Source organism: Onychostoma macrolepis, chromosome 13, assembly GCF_012432095.1.
Source record: "Onychostoma macrolepis isolate SWU-2019 chromosome 13, ASM1243209v1, whole genome shotgun sequence".
NCBI classification, from domain to species: Eukaryota; Metazoa; Chordata; class Actinopteri; order Cypriniformes; family Cyprinidae; genus Onychostoma; species Onychostoma macrolepis.
This window is the reverse complement of record NC_081167.1, coordinates 16036880-16062849: the sequence shown is the minus strand read 5'-3', so window position 1 is coordinate 16062849 and position 25970 is coordinate 16036880. Positions and strand designations below refer to the sequence as shown.

The 25970-nt window shown below is 37.9% G+C and overlaps 1 protein-coding gene across 5 annotated transcripts in view; it reads right to left on the bottom strand.

The window, feature by feature from the left end:
- Nucleotides 1-605: 605 nt before the first annotated feature.
- sertad2b (SERTA domain containing 2b) overlaps nt 606-25970 on the bottom strand; it is a 36383-nt gene continuing 11018 nt past the window's right edge. The window contains exons 1-2 of one of the 5 annotated variants that reach the window (XM_058795670.1): nt 15284-15671; nt 606-4645 (exon numbers count right to left, since the gene is read on the bottom strand). In XM_058795670.1, coding sequence (XP_058651653.1) covers nt 3523-4638 — 1116 coding nt within the window. In that variant the 5' untranslated portion in view covers nt 4639-4645; nt 15284-15671 and the 3' untranslated portion in view covers nt 606-3522. The other 4 variants (XM_058795671.1, XM_058795669.1, XM_058795673.1 and 1 more) reach the window with 4 other exon arrangements.

Sequence of the window (25970 nt, the reverse complement as noted above, 5' to 3'; positions counted from 1 at the left end):
CTGCTACACAGCTGTGTGGCCCCAATACTGGAAATAGACTCCTGCTACCAGCTCATGAGTCATAGGTGCAAAATGGAGGCAACTGTTGATGCGGAGAAATGTCCGCTGTTTCATGCAGGGCAGATGAATGACTCAGAAATTAAACACCTTTACCTGTTCGTTTGTGGTAAAAGAACTTTATGGAACAGTTCTTAAAAGAACCATTTTTTTCTTAGTTTAAAGAAATTTTAACAGTATAAAGAATCATTTTGTGCACTGGAAAGGTTCTTCACGGAACCACAGATCCTATAAAGAACCATCATCTTTAAGAGTGTATGCACTCACTATATAATCTTTAATAATGGCATGCTTTAGTTTGATGAAGAAAACAAACACAGAGTGTAATTTTTTATCCATTTATTGTATGATATAAAACTAGAAAAGTAAGACTGTTTCAAATTCATAGACACATGTCCATATTTTATATATATTCTACAGTCCACACCTTGATGCAAATACAGTGATCATCAGTTGATGGGTTATTTTTCTCAAAATGAATATGTTTGTAATATTGCATAGAAAAAGGCACAGCTCCAAGGACTGAAGATACAGCCTTTCTTAATGAGCAGAAAAAGGGTTTAGACCCTCCACCACACGTTGTCTCTCTTTCTCATACACACACACACACACACACACACACACACACATATATATATATATATATATATATATAATCCCAGTGGTCACTATCCTGAAACCACGCTAAACTTCCCCGAATGTGTGGTCTGAACCATGGGACAGTGAGATACCACTAAAAAACAACAACCAATGTCATCAGAAATCATGCTGCCTTTCTTTTCTTTTTTTTCTTTCTTTTTTTTTACATTTGGCATTGAGGGTTATCAAAAAGATTTTCCCAGAAATAGGCTTTGGAAGATTGAAATTCTGAAGTTTGTAGAGAATAAAGTATTGCTTCACAAACCTTTCCCTTGCACACAATCTGAAATATATAAAACATTAAATACTTATAATTAAATAGGGGCAGGGAGTGTTGACCTAGACGACTAGCACAAACACCACCCCAAATTATAATACAAGAAACTAAACAGACACAAAATAATGCATTATTAAACCAGACGAAAAAATGGCTTCCACCCCAATTAATAAGCAGTGATACATTCCCATAAGCATAATACATTCCTATCTCATATTCTGTACAAATTACAATCTGGATGTTAGCTTAACATCAAAAATAAATATATTTACACAGGAAACAAAAATAAATAACAAAACAAAAACACTCCAAATCCAAAAAAATTCCTATAAGTCATATTAATCATAGTTTTGATTCCATAGATTTGTCCGCTCGGCTCTCATTCACTCATGTTTTCAAATCTCAGACAATCTCTCTTTTGAACTCTGGGTGGTAACAATCTAAAATGTCACCTCTGTCTTAGGTCTCTGTGACAGGAAGTTCAAATCCCAGATTATTAATGGTCACACTTATATGATAAATAAGATTTCATTTAAAAATAAATGCTTTCTTCCCTCTCTGACATTGCACTCTACATTTTTTAATCGATTCTTACCAGGAAGGCATATTATGCACAGTTTTTGTCGGTATGTATAGCTAACATTATTATTGTAAGCTAGTTTAGTGTGACAAACACTATGTGAAACTAATACAGCTGATAAGATAAATGGTCCCTTTCCTTTTATGTCAGGTGCACATAAAATAATCCTTCCAAACCTAATCTGATCAACATCAGTGGTTTATGCCAAGTGTTTACACTGTGTTGTCTATTGCACATACATGCTGAATACTCTCTCATCATACCGGTGCATAACTAAACTCCACCTAAATGTAATGCGACCATTTCTACTGGCCAAACGACACTAAATCCCAGCAGGACAACAGAGAGAGAGTCTGATTGGAACATGAACAGATACTATTAATAAAACTCAAACAAACAATGGTATAAATAAGATAAAATAAGACCAAACCATACAAAAATCATCTGACATCTGTACAATTATGAGCTATAATCCTGCATGCATTAGTATGTTAACAGAAATGTACCATTGTACTGGTGAGAGATGAATATGAAAGAAATGTTTGGCAAACAGATGATGATGATGGAAATGGTTAAAAATAGCAACCATAAACTTTCTTGCCCGGTACAGTTTTTTTTTTTCCCCATTTTGCATGAACACACATGCATAGACCCTCTTGTTGTGCATTAGTGTAGCATTAAAACTGAACTAGCCACTCACTGAGTGATGATATAAAGCCAAAACAAAGGCCAAAAAAAGAGAAGTTACGACAAATGCCTTGACACAGATAAAAAAAAGGAAATGGCTGAGAAAAGTTGACAGTTTACTTATTACTGATCAGAAAAGCATTGATTGCATACATTATTTGTAGCATAAAGGGGTTTTAGCATTGGCTTATCAAAGTAATGTATCTGTAAAACAATGTGCATCAGAACAAATGTTCACTTATTGCCAGCTGAGATGTAAACACATGGAATCTGAGCCGTTATGGCAGATCACAAGAAATTTGTTTGGTTGACTGTAAATATCTGACCACTACACACATCCATGTATAAATAATCCGGTAAAGCATATTTCAAAATTGTATATGTTTCACTGATTGAATGTTAAAGGGATAGTTCACCTGAAATTAAAATCTTATCATCATTTACTCACCATGTCGTTCCAAACCTGTGTAACCTTATTTCTTCTGTGAAACATGAAAAGCTATTTTAGAAAAAAGGTAAACAGGGTGCAAAACAACATTGGACCCCATTGACTTTCATTATATGGACATAAAAGAAAAAAAAAGAAAATATCTTAAAATATCAAGAAACTTATTTAGGTTTGGAAAGACATGAGAGTGAGTAAATGGTGGACTATCCCTTTAACAAACGTTAAAATGGAAGCAGACGAAAAAAATTAAATAAATGACCACATATTAACAGACTTCTTTAAATATTACTAAAAAGTAATAAAACAGCTTTGAATAGAAAAAAAAACGTTAACATAAAATAACCAAGTTGCTCTCATTGTGCTTCATGAAAATGAAAGTAAAATATGAAAATAGGCTGCCGTTGCACATTCTTGCACCTGTATGCTGAGAAGAGGAAAGAGAGATGCTACTCCTCTGATAATACATCTTGTTCGATTAGAAGTGATGATGATGAGGAAAATGAGACAAGACAAACAAACAGGAATTTAGCAAGTGGTCATAAATGATGAAGGCACTCAGATCTGCCAGAAGCCAAAGTGTGTTCCATAAGATTTCTTCATGTTCATTTTTGGGAAAGGCAAGCACAGTGCATGCACAGTGTTGAGAAGTAGTACTGGGCAACATCACCATTAAAATGGACAATTTCCTTTGTTTTTAAAAACAAAACAAACACAAAACTATACAAAAAGCCCCCAAACTCTCACAAAGTGATTCTTCAGTTTTCGTTCTCAGTTCATATTTAAAAACTCTTTGATTGGTTTTGCATTTCTTCCCCAGTTCCCTTCCAAACCTGGTCATGATCCCACAAGCACCTCCATAATATGGTCCAGTTCGGTGAGGTCCATTTTGAAAGGCTGGTTTGAACTGACAGCAGGAGCGCCACCGCTGTAGGGCGAAAGAGTCTTGAAGAGCTCGTCCGCAGTCACCATGGGCGCCAGTTTCGAGGGGGCTGTGCCCGAGGACGAGGTGCAGGGGTCGAAGTCGTACATGGAGGTGTCAATGTCTGCAAAGAGGATGTCGTCCAGGGCCAGGTCTGTCAGAAAGCCCGAGGACGAGGCAGAGGGTGAGGTGCTCATGTCCAGGCTGTTAGGAGGAAGAGTCTCTGGTGCGTTAGGGACCGCAGAGCGTTCCTCAGGCAGCGGGACCAGCCCTTCAAGCTTTGGGCTGCAGGGCTTACTGCAGTCTTTGGAGTCCAAGGCCCCTGAGTTTAAGCTGGGGGGACACAACGGCATTTGGAGGGACACTGTAAGGGACGAGGGGGAGGTAGCACCAGGCGCTGATGTAGCTGTAGGTAAGGGTGAAGGACAGAGCTCCTCAATCTCATCCAGGGCAGAAGAGAAGCTGTCTCTGGCCACAGATGAGGGGAGTCTGGGAAGAGTTGGCGGAAGAGGAGGAGCCAGCGGAGAGGGTGATGTGCAAAGCGTGACACTGTCCTCCTCTAAAAGCGAAGCTGGGGTGAGGCAGGCCTCCAAAGGCGCTGGGTTTGACAGCCCTGACGAAGGCGATGTAAGGACTGGAGAGGAGAGTGCCGGCGACTGGGACAGCTGTGGAGCTACCATGGACAACACGCTGAAGGCAGGCTGCGCCTCGCGGAAACCTTCATCCACGGGGTCGTCGGGCGGAGGAGAAGGGGGGAAGAAGAGCGGCCGCAGGTTGCCCTCCTGCTTCAGTTCGTCCTGGATGCGCCTCAACATATTGTTGATGAGCACGCGCTTTTCCAAACTGGGCTCGGTGAGGGCCCGGTGGTTGTACAGCTTCATCAGAGACATGTTGAAGATGGTCTGCCTCTGCAGGGTGTAGGAGACTTTCGAGAGCCCGTCAGCCGTCGCTCCAGCCCCTGCCGCCAACGCTTTGCCTTCCAGCCCCTCTTCATCCTCATCTAGTTTCCGCTTTGCCCCTTTACCCAACATATATCTGCTTAGGAAGTAAAGAGAGACAGAGAGAGTGTTAGCCATACAGCCACTCATTACCTTTATGACTCATTGCTGTTTATCTTGCTTATGACTCAGCACTAGTTCCATTTAAATCTCTTGATCTACAGAAAAATAACTAATGGTAAAAATACACACATTTCTAGAAACTGAGATGTTAAAGGTGTGTAATTCTTTCTATGGTAAAATACTTTCTCCATGGCAGTTGAACATGCAGAGACAACAAGTTGTTACCTGATCTTCAGGTGAAGTTCAAAATATCATATTTATGAGTTCTGAACACATGAATGAAGTTGTATTTACAAGTGGGAAACTAGGAATTCTAGATAGTTGCTGAACTGTGACATTGGAATGGGAGTGTTGATTTGAAACATGGCGGAAACACTGCTTTACAAGATATACAAAACACTGTCAAACGATTAATCTCATCCAAAATAAAAGTTTTTGTTTACATAATACATTTATGTGTACTGTGTTTATTTATTATGTATATATAAATACACACTCATACAGTATATATTTTGAAACTATATGTATATACATTTATATTATTATATTTTTATTATATATAAATATATTTAATATATAAACAACATTTTTCTTATATATATATATATATATATATATATATATATATATATATATATATATATATATACACACACACACACGCATGTGTTTGTATTTATACACACTTTTATTGAAAGCACTAAGCTATATATAGATATAGAATAGAATCTATCTATCTATCTATCTATCTATCTATATATATATATATATATATAGAAAATAATGTTTTTAATCATTTTGAAATCAGATGGGTTTATCATTCACAATATAATTATTTTGTTTTGTTTAGGCTACTTTCGACTCTACTTGAATGCATGACATGTCATAATAACGATTGCCTGACTCAGAGGTACAAGTTTCCCAGGTGCATTTTAGGGCTGGCCGGTATATCGAGTTTGTAGGATATATCGATATATTTTGTACAAGCGATACGATATGAGGCAATATATATATCGATATACAGTAGTTTGATACGAGCGCATCTGAAAATAAATAAATAAATAAATACACACACACAGACTGAACTGCTGCGGAGAAAGTGCATAACACAATTTGTTCTAAACGTGACAAGCTTTATATGAAGGGCGTTAAAAAAAATCGTAAAATATAGTAGCCTATAGTTTATAGTTTCAGTTTAAAGCGGCTCGCGCTCGCCCCATCAGATGCTCTGACAGAAAGGCTGCGTGTGAGGCTGACAGAGATGCGCCGTTTAATGTGTTTGAGATGTGCTGTTTTCCTTAATGCATAACTTACATTGCAGAGGTATATTCTCCATCGGTAAATGCTAGAAAGCATGAAAATATTTCCATTTTGCTGTCAGAAGTGCATGAGCTTTTGCTTTGCGATTCTCCGCTAAACTTCAGACTTCATTTAGAACGAGCGCCGCCGCGCGCATGCGCACCAAACAGACGGAGCTCAATGAAATAGAAGCGCTCTGACTAAAATATACATTTTGCTGAAATATTTGTAGTTAATAATAGTTAGTAATAAATTTCACATATGTAGAATTTTAATACCTGGCAGCATTAAATCTGCTGAACATATAAACACTGTGACTCTAGCAAAACATTGCTCTGTTTGTTTGAGAATTCTAACCAGTCCAACATAGCAGCACTGGCTCAACCAATGCGGTGAGTTCGGAGGTGGGCAGGTGGTTTATCTGACTAATAGCAGTTAGGTTCCCCAAACACCCCCCCTGTTTGATTATTTTTCTTATTCTGCCGGATGCCGTTAGTTCACAGAAACTGCACATTTCACTTTTAAATGATAACACTGTACAGAATAACACAAAACTTTTTTTTAAAATAGATTTTTTTTAGGCTTTTCTGCCTTTATTTGAAATCATGGTGAAGAAGGTGACAGGAAAGTACAGAAAGCGCCAGGGGAAATAGGACCAGAACATCACCCAATCTTGGCTCAACATTTTGATGATTCACAAAAACACCAATTTTATGCTTAAAAGAGATAATCAAAAAAACTCTTGTAATAGTGTTTTATTATGGCTATTTACATAAAAACATCTTTGAAACTATATAGCCAATAGATGAATACAACAGTTGGTATATGACCCAGTTGACCAAACAGACTTAAAAATACAAGAAATTGTCTTGATAAACAAATGGCTTGAAGCTAAGAACAGATAAGGTAACAATATGGGAAGACACTCACATGTAAGCACAATGTTTATGCAATCACATCATCTCGAACAGGACATTAACGACAACAATATCTAGCATGAGAATTCACCCTCGAGTTACGGGGAAAGACGTACTGCTGGAAATAACTGTACTGCATGAGCTGCTACTGCAGGAGCGTTTACAGGAATACAGCTCTGACTACTCCTTCCTGAGCCGTGCTGCAGCGAGGAGGGAGGCAAATGTGTGTCAGACTTTCAGTAAGTACTCACGGTAAGAATGTGTCACACGAGCGCAAAGCCCTGATCACTCCCTGCTTAAACACATGCTGGCTGCTGGAAGACAAGATCCAGCTGAGTGTTCGGTGGAAAAGGGGGACAGAGGAGGAGGAGCGAGTGTGTGACCTATGCTGAGCTTAGGCAGCTGTGTTCTCATCTACTGTGCACTAGGTTCATGCTACGAGATTTAACATGAGCCACCGTAACATTACAGTACACTAATTCACCATTGCTCTGCAAGAAGAGAGGAAAAAGGGTTGGGGTTATGGAGACACCATTGACAGATGGACTGAAAAACTTTATAAGTTATACACTGGAACATTTCACTCAGCTTACAACTTAGCGTGAGTCAAATGTGGAAGCTATTTTAGAAAAAGATCCTTTGATGAAATGTTTCTCTCATGTATTGAAGTAGTCATTTAAATTTAATTTACTCATTTGCTAGCCACTTTTATCCAAAGCGACTTTCACTGTATTCAAATTATACCATATATTCGATCAGTACGGGATGTGTTTTTCAGAACTGAACTCAAGACCTTGGAATTTATTGCACCATAATCTACCAGTTGCGCTACATTAATACATTTTATTAATTCTGTGATACTCTAGCATGTTTGAAATGGCATTTATCACCTCTTTTTAATAGTTTAATGCAACATACCTTAACGTTCAAAAATTTGAGGTCGGTAAGATTATTTTCAATGTTTTTGGATGATGCCTCTGATAATTAACAAGAATGCATTATTATTAGAAATGAGATTATTACAAATCAAAATTACTGCTTTGTATTATAACAGTTTTTAAAATGTAATTTATTCCTGTGATGACAAAACTAAATTGTCACACGATCCTTCAGAATAGGATCATGTGACAAGATGACCAAAAGATTTTCCCGATATGACTGAAGTCCTGACCTCGTGTGTATATAATTTCAAACATTTTTAAAAAATTAACTTATTACGTGTAAAACTTTTTAATAAGGAAAAAAAAAAAATACTGACTGTCCCTTTAAGACATTTCAACCAGTAAATATGGCGTTTACCTGACTATGGTCCATAAGAGGACTTGGTAATGTAAGCTAGAGAGAAAGCTAGTTCAGAAGTTATTACATTTTCATGAAAGATTATGAAGACTGATATTTTTTCCTTTAGAATAAAGAGTGCCAATGAATCATTCACAGACCATGAATATGGATTAAAAAAGTAAAGAGAGTCGATTTTGATTTCACACCAACTTTAAGGTAAGAATGAGGGTTATTTATCGAGTAAAACATGTATGAGTCATTTAAAACAACAGATCAGTCTTCTCTCTAGCTCACATGGAAAGCACAGAGACAGGCAGTAAGGAGTGAGTGAGTGAGTGAGAGAGACAGAAAAAAAGAAGGAAGCCCGTTCCTGAGGCCTCCCCTCATTAGCATAAAGTGAAGCCCGGTAGCAGTAGGCAGCATTGCAGTGTGCTTGAACCAAATGCAGGCTGACAGCCTCACGCACCCTAGCCGTGCCTGCGCACACACACACACACACACACACACACACACACACACTCTGCGCAGACGCAGATCTGTCAGGCAGCTCTTCTCACTCAGGAAGTGCAAGTGGCTGGGCCTGTTGCCTTGCTGCCTGTTACCATGACAAACACAGTCAGCTGGGAATCCACCCAAAGAGTTGACAAAGAGAGCGAGAGAGAGAGAGAGAGAGAGAGGGAGTTTGGGGGAGAAGAGGGGCTGAGGAAAGTTAAAGAAAGAAATGTTTCTCTTTTCACTGTATTGCTTCTGAGACGATGATTCTAAAACAATAAACGACTAGCTAGAGAGAAAAACAGGTTACGTCTGCCGGAGATGGATGTGCATTCCAAAGCATGGCGTTTACATGCAGAGCACGCAAATAATTCATAAGATGGAGGGTTTATGATCAAGTAAACAAGATTTACAATCATATGCAGTCCAGTTCAGTTAATTTGAGGGGGGGGGCAGAGTGAATTATTGAGTTTAAAGAAGAGACATTTGTGTAGAGAGATATTTAAAACTATAAGCCATGAGATGATCACTAAAACAGGTTTGAAATGGAAAAATAACCCAATAAATAAATGAATAAAAGAACAGTGACATAGACATGAACACAAATGATAGTCAAGATATTAAAATTAAAATTGTAACATCCATAAAAATGTTAGACTAGAGTTTTGCCAAAAAGTTGAGGATGCAATTTCAGGCTGTTTTCGAGAGGTTATTGGAAGGATGAGTAACAGAAAATGAGTCTAAGAATGACTCAAATAATAAAAATAGCATTTTTCAATAAACAACTAAAAAGTTACATCAAATTTGTGTTCAGATTTGAGTGATTCAAAGAGACAGACAAAAATGTAACTGCAAAAAAAACAGGCAAAAATCATGGAGTACCACAAACAGTTTAGTCTTTCGTTGTGGCTACAAACTCACCCAGAGTGGCCCTAGAACTGTATGCCATTGTCTGAAGCGTTCAAAAAAGTCTCTAGCAAATAAAGTTTCCCACAGTAATCCACACAGAGGAATGCCACGGCAGCTGAACGCGTCCTTGTGACTCACGCTGAGGAGTGGATACGACTGTCTGCAGCGCTCAAATGCCACTGCCGCCCCACCCAACGCATTCCTTCTGATTGTGCCTCTGACTGCTTCTGCTTCACTCCATTATTTTACTTTCATCTTCAGCGTGAAAGGTCAAAGTGTGTATCCTTCTGCTCCCTAGCTCAGAAGTACACTGGCCAGGGAGTTTTTAGGCCAGTCCAGTTCCATTGTCAGAATCATTCCATTGCACTGAAACATGCAACTAGAAATTCTCAGAAAGCATCATATAAACCAGTACAGATTTGTCACTCACGTGCACATCCCTAACAGCTTATTATTCAGGATTTTTTTTATTTAATTTAATTCTTTTTTATTTGTTAATTTATCATTTTTTGTGACTTTATTATTTTTGTATGTGTGTGTGTGTGTATATAAGCTTTATGTATTCCATTAAGTACATTATCTTTTTTCTAGACAAGCACATATTTTATAACAGTTGTGGCTATAACAAATATACACAATGGCATGTTATTTAGTGAGGCTTTTGATTAATAATTTTTTTATTATTTAACTATTATTTTTTAATCTTGTGATCAAATCATAGAATCATCAGTGTCTCAATGTTTAAAGGGCTGAAGGCCCTTGCTAGTGCACAGGTGTTCAAGATAAAGTGACATTATAGTGGAACTGAGAACTATGATGAGACACAACCAAAGAGATAGACAATGTAGGAGGGAAGATCTTCACCACTTCTTGGTTCTCTTGGTTCTTTTACTCTCTATCCTTGTCAGTTGCAACTTACCTTAACCAGAGTGACTGGGCAACCTGTACACTGGCTCCTGACCTGGATATATTAACCATAGGGAGACAACAGGAGGAGCCAGAGAGGAGGTAAAAAGAGGGGAAAGTCAAGTTCTCCTCAGTAAGAAGTGCTGGGACAGCACACAGTGTTCCCTCACGCAAAGAGACATTCATAAACAGACAACCTGTCTCTTTGCTCCCTAATGCACCAGCGCTGAGCAATGACCCTGAGTGAAAACTCTCCAAGGAGAGGAAAAAACACAGCATCAAAAAATGTCTATGGTGCAAGACGGGCTTTATAGAGTTTGACAAAATGGCTGGCATAAGCCCACCTTTAAAGGACGCCTACAGAAGCGCAACTTGGATGCTGGTTACGGCTCCATCCAGTAGCTAAGTGTCTCAGACACAGCACCGGATAACGGTGGAATTAACGTAAAAAATAAGGCAGAGGCCTTTCGGGAGGAGAGCTCTGACTGAGTTGTCAGAGCAGAGTCTGGAAATATGTCAGGGCTGCTAAGCAGGCTGTACGTTCTGTTCCAATCCTACACACAACACATACGGCACATGAGGGACCGGGTGTGATGCTGGAGCTTCGGCACTGGGTGTACTGGTGGAGATGGAGTGAGAGAATGCGGCAGAAAGGATGGCATGAGCAGGCGAACAAGTGCAGCGGAGAGGATGGAGCACAGAGCGCAGAGTTTTCAGTGATATTATGATCCTGTAACAGGATCTGCACGTTTCCATGCCTGTGCTTCAGAGCTCCCCTCCCCCTTCACCTCCACACAGTGCTATTTCAGATCCGGAGGGTACTGATTCCCACAAACACACACATACACACTCACTCACGCTGTCTCTAGCTCTCAAACACCTGCAGAAATAAATGCACGAATGTAGACAAAGTCACATGCATGTTGCAAAACATAATGGCAAATGGGTGCATCAGATATAACGAACATAAACACACATAAAGGACAACATCAGTCATGAAGCAGATGATGCTACTGGTTAATGCTATTTTGCCCATAGTCTTTTTTTCTTCTTTTTAAAAATCTATCTATCTATCTATCCATCCATCCATCCATCGCTACTTGCTGGTCAGTGGCACTTGGAATTAAGGGGAGGGGCATTCTCATTCTACAGATCTGATTGGACAAAAATCTCTGTAGTTCAGGATGAGTCATCAATATTTTTAGTTTATTTTCACCAAAAGAGAAAGACTGTATATTTTAAACAAAAGTGATTTTTGCCAACGATTAGGAGTAACTTTCATAAAACTCTAATTTTGCTTTAATGGGGTCTTCAGTGACGATGGTGATAGAAGAGGGGAGAAACTGAGAAACTCTCATTTCTGTAGTCTTATTGTACAGAAACATTTCCAGCACATGTTTCACCATGCTCTCCACCTGGGCTCTGTACTTGCTGTAATTTGTTGCAGTGCAAAGATGGAGTGTCATTTATATGGGAACTCCTGATGAAGGCTCAATGACGCTGAACAAACAAGCAAAACAGTAAGAAAGTGAGACAAACTAACAGAAACAGGGAAAGAGGCAAGACAGAGAGAAGGCTGTGGGAGAAAGGATAGACGGAGAGAGAGATGTGTGAGACGGTAAACAGAGCAATTGAGACAGACAGATGGAGAAGGCCCAGACGCCACATTCTCACACAGCACCGAGTGAAAGCTGCAGGGGTCAGACAACCGTCTGACATCTTAAAAACTAACAAAATAACATGTCTGTAAAACTGACACATGCTGGATCTGTACTGTACCTCACCAGTGCCTGTTGTACGGTCTTTACTATACCATAAAGTCTTACACTAAAGACAGTCAACTAAAAGAGGACAGATATGCAGCTGTTGCTTTACTGCAGTTTTTTAGAACAAAAAAACCAAACCAAAACTGAATTGTAATAAAAGAAAACATCAGTAACAAGCAAGTCTGCACTGTGTAGCCATGTAAAACTTGGCTGTCTGTCTTTACTTTCAGAGTGTCTTAAGAGAGCTGATGAAAACTCATTCTGCAACTAATGCTCTTCAAATTAGCAGATAAGATGTCCGTTTGTCGAAGCTTTTTTGGGCCATTGTGAGTCATAACTAGTAACGATATGTAAAAAGAGTGAGTAATGGCTGATATAATTCTGCCACATTATATATTTTTTTGAATTTGAAAGAATTCTCTTAACAAAGCTGAATTTATTTGTCAAAAATACAGTAAAACAGTAATATTGTGAAACATTATTACAATTTGAAACAACTGCTTTCTATTTCAATGTATTTTATGATTCATTCCTGTAATGCAAAGGTGAATTTTCAGCAGCCATTACTCCAGTCTTCAGTGTCACACGATCCTTCAGAAATTATTCAAATATGCTGATTTTTTGCTCCAAAAACAATTTTTCTAATTATCAGTGCAGTGTTAAAAACATTTTTTTTTTTTGTGGAACCCATGAGCAGGCATTTTCCAATGCAAATATCACCCAACTAATAGGCCTAGTGCAGCTATCAATCAGCATAAAACTGCAATTTTACAAAAGTCTCTCATAAATGAAGGATAGATGGAGTGGATGACACACTTCAGAGCAGGCAGAGCTGTGGATCTCAGTCTCAGAGAGCAGCAAAGAGGCGGCACATACTCTGAGAAGCTTTTTTACGTCAGCAAGAGTAACAAGACAACCCACATTACAGATTTCCCCACAGGCACTGAATGTTGCAAAGCACTGTATCATGCACATATACTGTACACACTAACACTGGAGATGTTCACTTTGTTGGACACCTTATGCATAAATTAAGGAAGGATGTATGAAAAGTTTGCATGCATTTTTACAGAAAACACTCTCAGTAATTTCACACTAAAATCATTCCCTAAAAATTCCACTGTTTCTGGAGTAACTTATGCTGTGCTATAATATATGTTGAACAAAAAAAATGGGGAGTGCAATATAAGAGAGGAAAGATTAAAACTTCCCTTAAACTTCTCCTAAACGTCACACTCCTGTTAAAAAACAGCTAAATAGTAGCTGAGAGAGGAACGCAATTCAAACCGGTTTGACCAGAGAGGCAGAAGTCTTGGAGCACTATGTGAAAGTGTAAGATAGGCACGCACACACACACAGTTACACACACCATTTAAATGAAAATAAAACTCAACAAGCAACAGGCGATGGAAATGAAACTATTAAACAATAATTATTAGTCTTTTGCGTTACTGGTCCTCCTCTTTTCACTAATCAGGTACAGTATCATATCTCATTTCAAGTGATTAGACTGTGAGACAGGCTATTTTACTGAAAGTAGTATATAATTGAAAATGATGTAATTCACAAGACTAACAAACAAGCCCAACTTTGCAGCATTAACCTTACAGGAAAAACATGAGTGGCCCACCAACATGTAGAACAACTTTCTGATGTCCACTCTTCAAAAAGTCAGTGAGGTGATTTCTGGACACTGAATACACCCACTTTGTGACATTTACAATTAAATGAGGGACAAAACCTCATTTTTCTTCTGTGACTGTGTTGCAGGAAGGAAGTGCACATTTAAAGATGACACGGAGAGCATGTAAATGTCACAGAGTTAGTCTTTTTGTTTAAAGGAAATAAGACAGCAATATAACGAGCAGACTGACAAAAACAGGGGTTGTAATCTACTTTGCTTAATGTGAACCGTGCATTCACTAGAGAATCCAACTGGACCTTGATCCTCTGAATTTACTGAGTGTGTGTGTGTGTGTGTGTGTGCGTGCATGTGAGTTATTCGGACTTTGAATGCCAGTGTGTCTGACAAGGATAGCAACTGCAAAATAACTTCTCCTGTGAGTCGCCACAGATTTCACTGACTTCTTTACAGTAAAGATAATGAATAAACAGTTTAAGTGATGAAAACAACATAATATCTTCACTACGCTGTTATAAACTTATTGCTGCAGGTTGTTGTGACTTGTTCTGAAGTTTAACTCTTAATCAAAGTGAATTTTCAAAAACAGCGAAGAAAGATATTGCTCACACACTACTGAGACATAAAGACACTGTCCCTCACAATCCCCCCACTGCCATTTTCCAGTATGTGAATTTGTTCCATGACGACCAAATAGGCCTAAATTTATTTATCGTAATCAGAAGCCAAAAATAAAACCATCTACTGTGTCAAAGCCATTCAATGCCCATTTACCATCTAATCAAAACCATTAAGTGCACATTCAACTTTGTACAAAGTGAGACTGTAAAACTTATCATAATGTTATAAGAACATCTTATTTCCATTCATTTAACAGTTTCAATTTCATCAGCAGTTAAATTTAAAGTGGTTTGGAAAGTGCAATAAACATGCTGTCACTTTGATTTTAGTTAAAAATCAGTAAACAAAAATTAAACTTCTACTGTAGTAAGCTGAAACTGTTTACAGTTACAGTAAAGCCCAACATCATGCACTTATCTAAAATCTTTTTTTTTTTAAACATCCGATTTTAGCGTAAAGTGTCTGTCTGGTTCTGGATCTCTGTCCCAGAGCCGAGCTCTTCAGTCAATCGGATCAGTACAATAGAGCACAACCATATCGAGCATTTAGAAATATCAAGATGTTCAATTTGACTCAACTGCCGACTCGGCTCGGCTACAGAGAGGGTCTGCCTTGGGTTGCGACATGCCTGTGAACTTTCCTAAGCTCGCACCGACCGCCAGACAACAATGCGCGAATACACGTATGACTGTTGCCTCTGCTATGTGCAACATCAGTGACGCCGCAGCGTTTCCACACCACTTACATGATCTCAGTTATTTATGAATAAGCTCCGCGCTTACCTCGTCTACTTCAAGTGGAGGAATAAATTTAAGCATCGGGATGGATCTTTGTTTTATTGTTGACAGTCGGCACCGATAAAACTCTCGCAGCTGATGAGGAAGGTCGGCAGTGAGTTTGTGGAGAGAGAAAAGGACAGCAGACTACCCGCGAGCCCGGAGTCAGTCACTATGACCGACACAAACGCCTTCCAATGCGAATGACGTCGAGAGAGACTTGTGCTCGACTACACAGAGCCTGGCCTCGGAAAAGTCCAACCCCTACACACGCAAGCACAGCCTCCACTCGTCCACCCACTAACTCTCGGGCTGTGTCTCAAATACGAGCTCGCTGCCTACCTAGACAGCGTCACGGGCGCGTCGCGAGACACTTGCGCGAGTTGAACTGACGCCGAACGCGTCTGTGATGAAGTAGACAGCTCAATAGGTTTCGAAACATGGTCCTATTCTATCTGTATATATAGCGTATAGGCTGTAGAAATGGGGCTGACAAAAGTTTTTGTAGTCGACAGGTCTTGTTTCATCTGAACCTAACGGCGCCTGAAGCTCTTAAAAACGAAACAGGTTTTGCTCGGTGAGAGGAGCTGCTTAGTCTGCAGAAAATGTGAATCGACAACTTCAGCAGGCCAAACTAAATTTCATATAAACTATGCGTAATAGGGTTGCACTTTTAGCCTAAATTAAGCTGTCGGTCAGTACTGGCTAGCTGGTGAAGGAAAATATTTGTTTGATCATTTTGACTTAAGTTACAGGGTTGAAGGTTGAGCATGAGGAATGCAGACAACATGACAGTTTGTGTTAAAATTGAGAAAATGGAATGTGATTATTTACTGCAATGCTGTAAAAAGTGTTCAAATCATGTTATTATTTTACCATTTAATTTTTTTTTACAGTTTTTGTAATGGGGGGTCATGCTTAAAAGGGTTGTGTACAAAATGTTGGACACCAGTAAATATTACATTTTTTTAATCATTAAAAGTTCATCAAAAATGTGTGTGTGTGTGTTTCTTTTAATGCAGACATAAACCAAATAAATCAGATTTTTTTAATGCTTTTGATACCAAAGTGTACTGTCATAGAAAGGCTAAAAAAAGATATTCTTGAGTGCATGTAATGAAAAAGGGGTTTGCTTGTGAAGAGTGAGCATATGTGACCCTGGAGCACAAAACAAGTCTTAAGTGTCAATTTTACAAAATTGAGATTTATACACCATCTTAAATCCGAATAAATAAGCGTTCCATTGATGTATGTGTTGTTATGATAGGACAATATTTGGCCGAGATACAACTATTTGAAAATCTGGAATCTGAGGATGCAAAAAAATCTAAATACTGAGAACATCGCCTTTAAAGTTGTCCAAATGAAGTTCTTAGCAATGCATATTACTAATCAAAAATGTTTTGATACATATATGGTAAGAAATTGACAAAATATCTTCATGGAACATGATCTTTACTTAATATCCTAATGATTTTTGGCATAAAAGAAAAATTGATCATTTTGACCCATACAATGTATTTTTGGCTATTGCCACAAATATACCCCAGCGACTTAAGACTGGTTTTGTGGTCCAGGGTCACATATTAGAGAGCAATATGCATGCTTGACCATAGTTCCCAACAGCTGCATACTGTATGACCTACTGATGATGCTCCTATAGAGGCCTCAAGCTATCAAACTGCCACCACATGGCAAGGACAAGCACTGCATAGCTCATAACCTGCTTTATACTGTGTCCCTCTAAATTAATACTCCAGCTGTATAATAACAGTTAAACATAGACGGTTAAATCAAACAATACAATTCGAATGTATAATAAACAGCTCACAAATTTGTTGCCAACATCAAGCATATCTGATGCAAAAAGTCATCCTTTAAAACTGTCTAAATGATTGCTCTGCCAGATATAAATACACATCATTTTAAACTGGACACAAGATGACATATGAGATCATAAAAGTGGCACACTTCTTTTAAGCAATGCATCATCCCGGAATAAAATGCTTCACTGTCTGCCCTTATTTTTAGACTTGATCCCCTGTATTTATGTGGCAATTAAGCATTATTTCCAAAGTAAATACACTATTCAAAACACATAAATAAACTTTACTCTCTCCACGGGAACCAACTAACACAGTTTGCACACTTCAGCAATGCAGTGTGATTTATTACCACCACTGCAATAACACAGGGCACGTTTCCATACAGCGTACACCGTTCATGTACTATCGCCAGTGTATTTGGCAATGAGGCATTACGACGGGCACAACGCTCACCTATTTTAAGTCAGCAGCGTGCTTAGGTTTAGGATGTTGCCTGCTCAAAAGTCTTGCATATTGCACAAAGTGAATTGCACAAAACATACTAACTTTATTAAACATCTAAAGCCACATCTCGCACTTCTCTAGAGCTACGGCTCTCAAATTTCCCACATTAAAACAGCACTGGAGTGAACGTGAGACAAAAAGCAGCGGTGTGAAATCATGTTCCTGTGTCTATCTCCATGTTATTATAAATGAGGAGGAGAGAGCTGAGCAAAAGGGTGGTTCTAAATAAAGATTTCAGGTCAAAAACAGGAAATGGCTCAGTGAGCAGTCGAGGTAGGACGGAGTAGTGCTGGCCGCTGGGCGGCATCTACAACATCCCCTTTGTTCCCCCACACTACAAGCAAGGAAGCGCAGCCCGTCCCATTTCTTCCCCCCGTCTCCCTGTGTCTCTCTTTCTCCCCTCCCTTTCTCTCTCCCTCCGGATCTCTCCTGCCTTTCTTTATGAAGCCTGTCTTATACGTTGTGACAGTGTATGATCATTTGTTGTGGGAACCTCCCAACAATTGCCTCTTCAGCAAGACCATTGAACATGGCACGAACACTGTGGGCATCCATTCAAAAAAACATATGAGTCATTACTGAATAATGAGCAAATGCTTTATTTCCTGAGCTAATCCTACTATGATGTGCAAATCTTTCGTATTTAAAGGGATAGTTAACCCAAAAATGAAAATTTAATCATCATTTACTCACCCTCATGTTGTTCCAAACCTGTATGAATTTCTTTCTTCTGTTGAACGCAAAAGAAGATATTTTGAAGAATGTGTGTAACAGTTTCTGGTAGCCACTGACTTACAAAGTATAGAAAAATTACCAGCAACTTTGCTGGTAATTTGCTGGTTTGCTGGTTTGGTAATTGACGTTCTTCAAAAATATTTTCTTTTGTGTTTAACAGAATAAAGAAACTCATTTTTGAAAAACTTAATTGAGAGTTTAGACGGGATTTTCATTTTTGGGTGAACTATCCCATTTAAGTTGAGAAACAAACAAACAAACAAACAAGAACTCCTAGTAAAGTTTCTAAAAATAAATATTCCAAAAGGGGGGTTTCAGAAGAACAGAAAAAAAAAAAAAACTTTAAGTGAACAGTGAAAAAAAAAAAATTTGTATGAAAAACTTTTTTTTTATATAATCTAAAAAACATTTTTTTGTGCAATAGAAATGTTCCATGGATGTTCTTTATGGAACCATACATGGTAATAAAGAACCTTTATTTTTTAGAGTGTACACATGAATACACATGAATACATATGTACATATACAGTCAGACAGACAGACAGTCAGACAGACAGACAGACAGACAGACAGACAGACAGACAGACAGACAGACAGACAGACAGACAGATAGACAGATAGACAGATAGATAGATAGATAGATAGATAGATAGATAGATAGATAGATAGATAGATAGATATAGATAGATAGATAATTATTAACGGACAGTTCACCCAAAAGTGAAAAAACTGCCATCATTTACTCAGCTTCATGTAATTCTTATATGACTTTCTTCTGTGGAACAAAAATGATATTTTAAAGAATGTTTTTGTCCATAATGAAGGTCAATGGGGTTCAAAACAACCTGGACAAAAAAAAATAAAAATCCCTTCTTTATGGTTCCACAGAAGAATGGTTTGGAACGTCATGAGGGTAAGTACTGCCAGAATTTTAAGTTATGGGTGAACTGTCCCTTTAATTGAAAAGCCTCAGAACAACAGGTCATGCATGACTGAGGTAAAATGTGAAGCCCTCCACTCCATGATATGATGACAGATATTTGGTGTTGATATCACCAAAAGTGGTGTGAAATCACGCTGCTCTATTACACATAGTCATGCAAACAAAAGAGCTGCTTGATTTGCAGTGCTGTTAATTACAGGCCTCTTCAGGGTCCCAGTGACACACAGACACACAGGGTTCTGGTGCCAGCAGAAACGGCCCTGACTAAACTCCTGCTAAACCCTCCCCTCCACACCACTGTCCACTCCACTCCTCCTCTACACTCCGTTGAGTACCCTTGGCACGTCTGTCTCCCTCATTATCTAATTTGGCTCATTATCATGCAGACACACTTCATCAGGGGGTGCTCCCTCATCTTAACGTCATAACTGATTGCGGCCATCGATAAATACCTGTTTAAATCAAAACATTTATATATATATATATATATATATATATATATATATATATATATATATATATATATATATATATATATATATATATATATATATATTCAGGGAAGAAATTACATTTTCCTTACAGCAGCCTACATTTAGGCTTTATTAAATTTTTTTTAATTTTTATTCAAATGTGTTATGTTCATATGTTACAGACAACAAGTCAATCAAACATGACATATGTAAATGTATTTTCTGGGATGGATTGTTTTTGGTGGATTTTTGTATATTATGAAATATAAGTAAATATATTTGAAAATATCTTTTTTTTTTGCCATATATAATTGTAGATACACACTACTATTCAAAGGTTTGGGGTTGGTAAGATGCTCACCAAGGCTATACATTTATGTGATAAAAATATAGTAAACCAGTTATATTGTGAAATAAATATTATAATTTAAAATAACTGTGCAAAATTTATTTGAAACAGAAACCTTTTGTAACATAACTTTACTGGTACTTTTGATCATGCAACCTTGCTAAACAAAAGTATTAATTTCTTTAAAAAAATTCAAGTTTCTGTGCAGTTACATCAGTTTCACATATCTTTTCTTGTCTCGTGACTCATGAGTATGAACATGTTAAAACACGTTTCAATAGCACTGGGGTTGAAAAAATAACTATTAATTTCTCTATGTAAAACATAAAACGTTAGAGTCCATCTAAACTGTCTGTTTCACTGAATCAATTTAAAACTGATTCAATTACTTGTCATGACTTAAAATAAAGAAAGTCAAAAGTTCTCTGTGTGACATTCCTCATGCATTAAAATATTTTGTTAAAAATATACCCAATGCATACCATGCAGTGGTATATTGTATATACATTTAAAAAAAAAACATTTTTCCTGGATTCATCAAGCTTTGATATATTTTGTTTTAGCTATTTAAAAATGCTATATTTATTTTGAAATATTTGCCAACAAAGGCTGTTGAGATGGATAGTTTCTCTGAATGCAGAAAAAAAATCATCCTGAAAAATATTTTCTTGACTATATTGCCCAGCCAATATGTGGGAAGTGGCCAGGGAAGGTGAGAAGTCAAAGCCGGTCTGAAATCTGATTCCCTTTTGTTCTTCATTTATTTATTATTTGCCATGCTCGGCCCGTGTCTGAGGTGCACCACGTGCCAGGCTGTCAGACAAGCATGACATGAGTCTCCCGTATGCGAATCCAGCTGCCCACTTTCTCTATGGCCAACATTATCGTATTTCCCTCCTGTGCCGCCTCCACATCAGAATCAGACCCTCACGACCCAACTCCTCTTACTGCATACATGTGCAGAGCAATGCTACAAACCCTGAGTCATGCAACATTTCAGAAAGAAAAACCTGGAGGGAAAACTGAAGAGATATGAGAATGTGTGTGCGTAACACTCTTGCCTTGCAGGAAGTGGGCAGGTAAAGAAGAGAGGACAAGATAAAGAGCGGAAACACAAAGAACTCGGATATTTAATTATAGGGATCATCTTAACACGAGCAAGCGGGGGAATTTACAAGAAAGCCTACTAGCAATGCTGTGATAACAGTTATTTTAAAATAAACAGAAAACGTGATAGCTGGATAACAATCATCATCTCAATAGCAAGGAAACAGAAGATAAATGAAAAAGGGTTATTGTAAGTCATCCATCACTGCTCTCCCCAAGGTGCTGTGTCTTAAGGCAAAGAACAACAGGCCATGCTATGAGGCGTGCTGTGCTTTAAGAAAAAAAAATGAAGGAACGCTGAACTTTGTGTACACACTTGTGTTTTATCCCATTTCCATGGTGATTATGCAGAACAATATTGATATAACACAGTGTTTTCCAACCCTCCTCCAGACATTAGTAGGTTTGCACGTCTCACATGAACATACGCTCACATAAATACACTTACACACCCCGGCTGGAGCAAAACCAACGCAGTGATGGTTGTGGTTTTGGAAGTGGACTCCATATATGACAGGACACCATACATCATGCTGTTTTTCTCTTTCATTCTGTGACTCTCCTGGCTGGGGCTGGAGAACTTCAAAACGCTCAAGATGTGTTTATTGGGAGCCAAATTTTTGAGTGGACACAAAGACCCAGAACGAGCGGAAAGGTCTTACATTAATGGCATGAAGTTTTGGCACAGAACATATTCAATAAAATCCGTCAGGAAAAGAAAGATATTTCATTAAAGGTTGGTGCCACGACTAAAAGGAAATTCTCTGTGGGAGGATAAAGAGATAATAATTCAACGTGAATATGAAGGAAAAGGGTCAATGACACAACACTAATTTTTTTTGTCCACATCTATTAATTTATTTTAAATTCTGTAACTCGTGCAATGACTTGAATGCCTAAATTTTTATTTGAATAAATAATAATTCAAAAAAATTCTTTGGGAGGCATAAGGTCTAAAACGCCAGTGTGATACAACTCTGCTGCTATTATAATTAGGTGGAAAAAAGGGTCCCACTTTATATTAAGTTCCATCAAAAAATAAGTACAATGTACTTATTCATATTATATAGTAAAACACTTTTGCTGCTACTGAGGTGGGACACAAGACAGGTTTGGTGGTATGGGTGGGATAAGGTGTAAGGGATGGGTCAACAGTGTAATTATAAATGTAATAACAAATTAATTACAGATTTAATTACACGCAGGTATTTAAAAATATATATATATAAGTACAATGTAAAAACATATGTACACAGTGAGTGCACTGTACCAAATGATTAATTTAAATATAAGTACATAGTAAGGCCTCTTAATATAAAGTGGGACCAAAAAATACTTTTCTTGACAAGAAAACCATGTTAAGCATAATCTTAGAAAACGAAGAAAAAAATAAAATAAAACAGGAAAGATATCAGTAGAGGACCCTTGTTAAAGTCAATAAGTCTGCTAAAATATCAAATAATTTGACCTTTTTAATGACAAGGCAAAGTTGTAAAACATCATGTGGTTATTCATTGTACTTGTTTAAAAAAAAAAATAACATGATATATATATTTGAAAGTGTTACTGACAATAAAGATTTAGGTTGTACTCACATGCATTCAAGGTGTAAGGAAATACTTTTACTTGAGATTTCCACACTACATCAAATACTACTTTTCTTGACCCACATGACAAGTACATTTCTATTTTTCAATGTTGTTGGACACACTTATTTGTCACTGGCACGTTCTCTGAGTGTTTCCACTGGCTCCATCAAAACTTTATCACGTGTGCTTGTGAGTAATTTGCTATAATGTCTGTAAATAATGTGTTTAAATGAAAACATAATTACATGGGCGAGCACGAAAACTAAGCAAGTCTTTCTGGTGTGTGTCTGTGCACTTAATGCCCAATGAATTATTGCATTCCTATTGTGCTATTCATAGACTCACGACTAGTACAACAGTACCAAACCCATGTTGTGAGAGACGGTAATTGCAGAAAACAGGTACGTTTCTACAGTGGTCACACTTGACGGCAAACATTCTCCTATCATGACTTGCCTTTTTTCTCCGGCTGACTAATTCAATAAACATTCCAGCGTTGGACATTGCACCGTCTGCAAACTCTGAAACTGTTTTCTCTAAACATATCGGATATTTGTCTCTCTCACATCAAGCAGTTGTTTGAACAGTGGTACGGACAGCATCACCGATTTAAATAAGCATGAATTTATGAATATTAGTCACAGCTGAAGATGGTCTGAGTCATAAAAAACATGTTTTCACCAACATGGCTTCATGACAGAAGAATAAGAAGAAGTAGCAAAAAACAGCAGGTTTCAAATGAAAAAGATCGAATGTCTTGATGAAAAACAACTCATAGCAAAAAGCAATCATTTTGGTATTTAGGGCTTCTACATGCCAGCACCTCCGTATTCAACATGTCTCTTGTGTTTTCAAAATTGTGGGCTCCTAAAGAATGTTTCAAATCCCAATTTCCATGTTCTTCTTTTTTTCCCCTATTTAATTTTGGTATTTTGTGGTCCACTGCTTCAGTTATTTTAGTTTCTGTTTACTTGCTGAAAACACTACAGCATTTGTTGCTGTGTCTGCTCCCTCTGAAATGGCCTGTTGAAGAGTATGAAGCCACAGATGTCACTAAGAACATCAAACACAGAAAAATGAAAGGCACCAGAGTGCTTAGGATTGTGGGTAATGAAATGATTGGATGCCCCTGGACGGAAGCCACTGCTGAGATGTCACTTGGGTTAAGAGCTATACCAATAATCACTGATCACAGTGCAATGTTTTCATACCAGTATCAATATTAGCCAAATTCATTTTGATGACCCAATTTTTGTCCTGTAAAACAGAAAAATGAGACAATAATTACATATTTGCTGTCCAGACTCCCTTGAGCCAGGCCATTTATGGGTACATTGTTCAGCCTGGTCAGTGTGGTTGTTTGAGGAGCACAGTGGAGTGATCTTTGCGGTAGGTGCGTAAGAGAAGTCTGTTTACAATGGATGGAAGAAGACCCCTATGGAGAGAGTTTGCTGCTCCAATAACTAAGGTCCAGACTCACAACTCTACAACACAAACACAACATTAAGGTCACTATGAACATCGAGCTGAATACATTTTAGTCAGAAGTACTAAGCTCCTATTCTATTGCGCTGCCTCTGTTGGATTTTCAGTGAAGTCTGTGAAGTTTAACGGACACTACCGAAAGAAGTAAGTTATGCACAAAGTAAAAAAGGTCTCAAATGCCTTAAGCATGTATTTTTCTTCTAAAACGGTTAATCAATCAACGGTTGAAGTTTTTGCCTTTATTGTGAGAAAGGGGGGATGGGACCTGAAATCGAGAATTCTGATATTAAAATAGAACATGTTGTTTGTAGGAATGTTCTTTTAAAATAACACCAATGTCTAATGGTAACGTCCTAAACTGTAAAATGACTGTAAAAACTAATTTAAACAACTTTACAGTTCAAATACAAATTTCGAAAACTCAAAAAGTTTTACCAAATGATAAAACTACATTTTAATAAAGATGAATAATTTATTAAATTAATGGTTAACAAAAACTGCATGAACAGTAATATTGTGTAATTTTATTACAAATTTAAAATATTTTTCTATTTTTATATATTCTGAAATGTCATTTATTTCTGTGATGGCAAAGTAGAATTCTTAGCAGCCATTACTTCAGTCTTCAGCATCACACGATTCTTCAGAATCATTTTAATATGTTGATTTGGTGCTAATGAAACTATTTTTCTTATTATTGTCAGCGTTAAAACAGTTGCTGCTATATTTTTGTGGGAACCATCAAACATTTTTTTTCAGTATTCTTCGATGAATAGAAAATTCAAGAGAACATTAATATATACAGTGGGGGGGAAATTATTTGATCCCCTGCTGATTTTGTACGTTTGCCCACTGACAAAGAAATGATCAGTCTATAATTTTAATGGTAGGTTTATTTTAACAGTGAGAGACAGAATAACAACAAAAAAATCCAGAAAAACGCATTTCAAAAAAGTTATAAATTGATTTGCATTTTAATGAGTCAAATAAGTATTTGACCCCTTCTCAAAACATTTCTTAGTACTTGGTGGCAAAACCCTTATTTGCAACCACAGAGGTCAAACGTTTCTTGTAGTTGGCCACCCGGTTTGTGCACATCTCAGGAGGGATTTTGTCCCACTCCTCTTTGCAGATCCTCCACTCTTTTGTTGCCTTGGCCGTAAGTTTTGGGTCATTGTCATGCTGGAATACCCATCCACAACCCATTTTCAATGCCCTGCCCAAACACCCCCAAAGCATGTTTCCACCTCCATGTTTGACGGTGGGGATGGTGTTCTTGGGGTCACAGGCAGCATTCCTCCTCCTCCAAACACGGCGAGTTGAGTTGATGCCAAAGAGCTCGATTTTAGTCTCATCTGACCGCAACACTTTCACCCAGTTCTCCTCTGAATCACTGGCAAACTTCAGTCTGTACATGTGCTTTCTTGAGCAGGGGGACCTTGTGGGTGCTACAGGATTTCAGTCCATCACGGCGTAGTGTGTTACCAATTGTTTTGTTGGTGACTATGGTCCCAGCTGCCTTGAGATCATTGACAAGATCCTCCCGTGTAGTTCTGGGCTGATTCCTCACCGTTCTCATGTTCATTGAAACTCCACGAGGTGAGATCTTGCATGGAGCCCCAGACTGAAGGAGATTGACAGTTATTTTGTGTTTCTTCCATTTGCGAATAATCGCACAGATT